Here is a 5,914-nt window from a genome sequence, read left to right as displayed (position 1 = left end):
AAATATAAAGCAAGACATACACAGAATATTATATATATAAATTATCAACACTAACATTCCACAAAGCCACTACATACATTGACTGCTAATAAAATAATTACGTAATTTAAACCCAAGGATCGTGCCAAACTTTCCTCTATACAACAAAGAGAGCACAAGCCGGCAAGACAAAGATCATGTGTTACCCTCTGCTATTGCCAACTCAATACATAGACACGTAGGTAACTAAAGACATATTTGGTGCATGATTATTAGCAGCGGTGCTGTTTGGAAAGTACATGGCACGGTTTTAAACAAAATGATGTATATTGATGAATGTAGCACATACACATCTCCATAGTATAGGATGTTAAACATGTGCGCAAAAAACCTTCGGGATTACTGTGGGTTTGAAGAATTACTAGGCTAAAAGAGGATTCAAAAACAGTAATTATCAACCGCACATACTGACATTCTCAACAAACATATCGTATGCAGTCAACATTTAAGGTCAGTCTTTGGAAATTATTTTATACCATTTTATTCTGTTCATTGATCCACAGTGGGAAAATCACAATTTACAATCTGTTTTTTTTAGAATTCACTAGACACAGGCCTGAAATACACACACATATGCTCAGGACCTATTCATGCACAAATGGAGAGATGTCAGAGTGCTGGACCAGCGCCCTGACTGGTTGGGGGGGTGGGGGGTAAGGAGCCTTGCTCAAGAGCACCTGCCTAGGAGGTGAAGTGGTATCTCTCCAGCTACCAATCCACACTCCATACTTTGGTCCGTACTGGGACTTGGACCAGCAACCCTCCGGTTCCCAACCCAACTCGCCTATGGACTGAGCTACTGCCCCCCCACTGTTGCATTCTCAGGTTTAGATATGAGGACGGAAAATGCTCCCGTGGGTCATATTACAGGGTAGGAATACACAACTTATATTGCCGTGTGGTTTGGAGATTTGAGATTCTGGGATTTGTTTGAAATAAGAAAACTGCATATTAACAAACATTTATGTAAATATCCAACATTATAGCCGTTGTCTAATTTACATCTGTAGTCTGTTTGGCAAGTTAATATTAAAATAACAACTTACACAATAGGTCAATAACAAAAATAACAGTACAAGAGAACAACAAACTAACAGACAAACAAGCGTTACTCACGACTAACCAGGATTTGGGGGACCAAATGAATTTGGTGTAAAGTGCTTAAGTGCTAAGGTGTTCAGAGTGCTAGAGTTATTGCACATTGCCCTTTTGCACAAGTTCATAACATGCTAATATAGATTGCACAATGCCCCACATTGCACATGCTATGCTTTGCACGCACACACACACGCGCACACACACACACACACACACACACAAAATTAAAAAAATGAACACGGTTTTGAAAATGTTGCAGCTAAACTACGACACTGTGCTAAATAAAACAACTTTGAAATATGGCAATGTACAGTCAAGACATAATGATATGAAATAATAAGGTAACAAAATGAACTAGCTGTAATTTGATAAATATAATTTTCCAATCACATTGCAATTCACATGAAATGTTACATAAATTATGAAGTTAAAACATGTGAGCCCGCAGTGACACCGTGAGCCTAAACAATACCAATAAGGTACAATAAAGGGTTTTATTTGTCAGTAAAAATAGGCTTTTGGGATAATGCAATAATTAAAATTCTTGATGAAAAGCAGGCTAGTAAAAATGTAATTACACGCAGCAGGCTCGTTGCTCGTATGAGACAAAAACAACCTATTAAAATCTAAGAAGCTGCTTTAGCCAGTCTGAAGGGCTGCTATAGGTAAGAGATGTCACTCTGTTTGCTGTGTTCAAAGCCCCAAGGCTTCAATTTTTTTTAGGTACAAATAGAAAGGAAACCCCAAAGCATGTGTTAGGGATATCAGGAAGAGGAAACAGTAGAGCGTGTAGTTGTAGGGGGTATAGGACACAGAGAGAGATGATGAGGAATTGTCCAAGGACTTTTTTCTACAGGAATTAATCGGAATAAAAATAATTACTGAGCATGGATAATATAGTACAGGTAAGGATACTGTTAGCTTTTCGAAGGGACACAGGGGTTATGATTATTAGGATATGATGGAAAGAGGAATAGGGGACTAGGGCTACTGACATGGATTATGGATAGCATGGACAATGACGAAGGGACTTGTGTAGATCCACACTTTGGGGCACAAGGTGGCGGTAATGAACCCATAAACTAGATGCCAAACACCGTAAAAGATTAAGAATAATAAGAAGAAGAGACTAGCTTTGTAATTGGACCAGAGGTGTTGATTGACAGATCTACTGCGTTTCCTTACAGGACAGAGAAGTGAAGGGACCTGCCCAGGCTTGAAGGTGACGTCACGAAAGGACAAATCGCCATAGCGCGAGGTCATTCAGTCTCTCCGAACAGCCAGTTGCGGTTAGTTGAGTGGAGGCGCCATCTTAAAATATTGAGAGAGTGAGTGCTATTATTCATTTAAAATAGTACATATGAAATATTACATCGCCATTTCTTTTAGAAGGACTTATTTTACGGATATGTGACATTTGTTAGCCACTTTGTTAATGTGATATTTAACGTTACCCCTTCTGTTAAGAGGAGACCTTGCACCTTGGAGCGGTCCACCTAGCTTAGCATTAGCTAGGCTAAAAGAGGGCAAGACAAATGTTTAGTTACGTTAATGTGTAGGCATACAGCTTTTGGATTTTAAAGCTAGGTGTTAGTAGCATGCATGGACGTTACGCGCGTATTCGTGTAACGTTAGGTGGGTGCTAGCTATGTGTTTTTTATAATCAAGCCAACCATTCCTGTCCGTGTTCATTCAGAAGTTAAACTAAACTAAACTAAGCTAACCAGCACGTGACATGGTATCACCCAGTTAAGGTGTGTTTGTGTCGGGGGGTGTCACATCTGCCTTTTCGCTTGAGCTAGAACACAACTAACTTGTTCCTCATTGCAGCGTATTTCCACCAGCAGGCAGGACAACACCATGTATCCGACCGCTTTGACACTGCTGGCCCGGGGCAACCCCTTCAGCGCCCCTCTGTTCAGCCTCCAGAAAGTGGAAGAACCCCAACAAAGCCTTCACGGACAGAGGACACGCAGACTGGCAGCAGCAGCCACCGCAGAAGGTAACCTCGGTGCAGAGTCCGCACTCCGCAGGCTTGCTAAATGCTAGAGTTAGCTGCTTTAGCTTAGCCGAGCAGATTCGTCCGGTTGCGGCCAACTTTACTGCGTTATTTCAGCATAGATTCATATATTAAGTACAATTGACTGCGCGGGTTGTAAGTTATAGTTTTGACACACTTTTAAATCTTTTTAGTTGATAAAAGATGTGTTAGCTCAGGATATGAGGCTCAGGCAGTTAGCTGCTAGGCCTTTGCTGCACACTAGCTGCCTGTGGAGGACAAGGAAGGACAAAGTGGTATCTCGCCTTTACACCGCAGCGAACTGTATATGAAGGCTCACACTTCTAAATCGTCGATCTTAGATAAATTAAGCGGTTTTAGTGGAGCGTCAATAATTAACTTGTAATAGCAAATTACAAGTTAGAACAAAAATAGTTGGATCCCTAACTATGAGCTGCTCAGGGGCAGACGAGAACAAATTGTTTTGATCTTGAGTATTTATGACAGGTTGTTAAAGTTACCATAAAAGTAAAGTTAACATATTTTATTTTCAGACCAAACTCTTGCTGCTAGGCAAGTATAAACCTGTTGCATAAGGGAGAGATTGTTAAAGTATGTTGTCCCCCTAGTAAAGTTTTTTTTTTTTTGGCTGGTAAGCTATCTAGCTGGATTGAAGGCACGGAACTGTTTCTTCAATTTAAACACCTTTTAAACCCTTTACCAGTTAAGACATCCAATGATTCTAAGAAAGTGCCAACCTTTCTGAAATCCAAGCTGTCCTGTTCTTAAAGTTTTACCTGTTTTTCTTTAGCGGGAGACAGTTGTGAGTTCGGCTCTCAGAAGTATCTTGTCCTGTGCGGCTTTGGTGGGATTCTGAGCTGTGGCACAACACACACAGCTGTTGTTCCCCTCGATCTGGTCAAATGCAGATTGCAGGTCTGTCTCCATGGCTCGATGCCCTGTTTTTTAACGTTCCGCCTCATCTACCCGTGGCTGCAATTTTTGTTTCTTTTTAAAATGCACCAATTTGCATGGGAGAAATATCGTCCCCATTTTTCTTCATTTTGTATTGATCTAACGTTTTGTAGTGATCATAACATGGTTGCATGATTCTGCACCCGTGTTCTATGTGAGTTAAATGATTGTACCCACCTTGCACACCCGCTCAATCCACACTGGAGGACTCTTAAAGGTCAGGAGTGCCAGACCTGAGGAATGTCGTAAATGTTGACAATGCTATTCGACACAATCAAGGGTGTCTGTCTGAATGAATAGATGATCTATGAGATAATTTATTTAATCGGAGATAAGAAACAGATTGATGCTGGCATTTGAAGTCATTGATTGTTCATTATCACACTGATGGATTAACCTTGTACTATCAGGTATTTTATACCTGTGTCCTATTTATGAAGACACAGGTATTATGGTGATGATAAGCAAAATGTGGGGAAAAATGAATTAAATATACAATTGCTGGTAATCTGTTATCTCAACCTTAGGTTATAATTTATTCTTAAAAACAGTAAAAAGTAGTACCATGGAGATTTGCATTTCTTTAGCCAATTAACTACGAATCACTTAAACTTGTGTTGTTGTCAGAGCATGTTCAACAGGCTTCTGGTCATTTATACCTTCTAGGCAGCCATAGGTGTTAACTATGTTAGAAAAATGGATATCTGTAGCAAGTGTCATGTACATTATCTTACATTGTTACTGAGGAGTTGAAAGCAGAGGCAGCATGTACTCTAAGAACCAAATCTAGCAACTTTTGTTAAAAGTCATGAGCAGTAATTTTATATTTTGTAGTAAATGTGACAACTTGCAATCCACCACTATGGTCCATGGAACTTCATACTGTAATCACTTGAGTACAATGATTTGATCAACCTTTGGTGTTTGTGATCCTTATAAAAGGTTGGCATGTTGGTGGTGGAGCCATCTAATGGGAGAGTCCTTGCACTGAATCCAAACTGTTCTCAGCTGGGACATGTGAAAATTGGTCTCAAAGATTTTCCTTCTGTAGTGGCAACTCTTCCATAATGTGGTTTGGTGTTGATTTTTGCCCTGTGCTGCATGTAATCCTGCATGTTGCATGTATGTGTCCCCTCCGTCTACTACAGAGGATGTCAGCTGCGAGTTTGGCTCCTCAAAGTACTATGCCCTGTGTGGCTTTGGGGGTATCCTGAGCTGCGGCATCACACATACAGCAGTAGTGCCCCTCGACCTTGTCAAGTGCCGACTGCAGGTTTGTATGGACACTAAACCTCACCGTAGCAACGAGTTGCCACCAGATAACAGGCAACTTTCAGGGCTGTGCAAGAGAAACTATTCACTATTTAGCATTTGCTGATTTAAAAAAAAAAAAATCTTAAATCATTGTAGAAATGCATATGTAAAACTCACACGGTATTTCTACATTTCAATTTAGGTCAGTCTAGTTCATAATGATTTCCCGATTAAATGGCTTAATTTTTAAACTTGAGTTGTTTGTCAATTTTCAGTGCCTATATACTTATAATACTATATACACATAATCACCTGCAGAAAATGTTTAAGTAAAAATGTATACCACACTTTTGTAGTCATGGCTTCGTTTATTGTTAGTTCTCACATTTCACCTATTATGATGATGGAAATTTGATAAACAGTATTTATGACATGACTATAAATCTAAATGAAATTTGCTCCAAAGCACTTGGCACTTACAGTGGGTACGGAAAGTATTCAGACCCCTTTAAATTTTTCACTCTTTGTTTCATTGCAGCCATTTTCCAA

General features: G+C 39.8%; 1 protein-coding gene across 2 annotated transcripts in view; it reads left to right on the top strand.

The window, feature by feature from the left end:
• The first annotated feature begins 2,217 nt into the window (after positions 1-2,217).
• slc25a3a (solute carrier family 25 member 3a) overlaps positions 2,218-5,914 on the top strand; it is a 15,517-nt gene continuing 11,820 nt past the window's right edge. Inside the window, exons 1-3 of one of the 2 annotated variants that reach the window (XM_034863199.1) lie at positions 2,218-2,465; positions 2,968-3,139; positions 5,260-5,384. In XM_034863199.1, coding sequence (XP_034719090.1) covers positions 2,998-3,139; positions 5,260-5,384 — 267 coding nt within the window. In that variant the 5' untranslated portion in view covers positions 2,218-2,465; positions 2,968-2,997. Of the gene's footprint in view, positions 2,466-2,967; positions 3,140-3,947; positions 4,073-5,259; positions 5,385-5,914 lie in introns of both variants that reach the window. The other variant, XM_034863200.1, reaches the window with a different exon arrangement.

This window comes from Etheostoma cragini, chromosome 23 (assembly GCF_013103735.1).
Source record: "Etheostoma cragini isolate CJK2018 chromosome 23, CSU_Ecrag_1.0, whole genome shotgun sequence".
NCBI classification, from domain to species: Eukaryota; Metazoa; Chordata; class Actinopteri; order Perciformes; family Percidae; genus Etheostoma; species Etheostoma cragini.
Note: the sequence above shows the minus strand (reverse complement) of the source record. Positions and strands in the feature narration are given on the sequence as shown.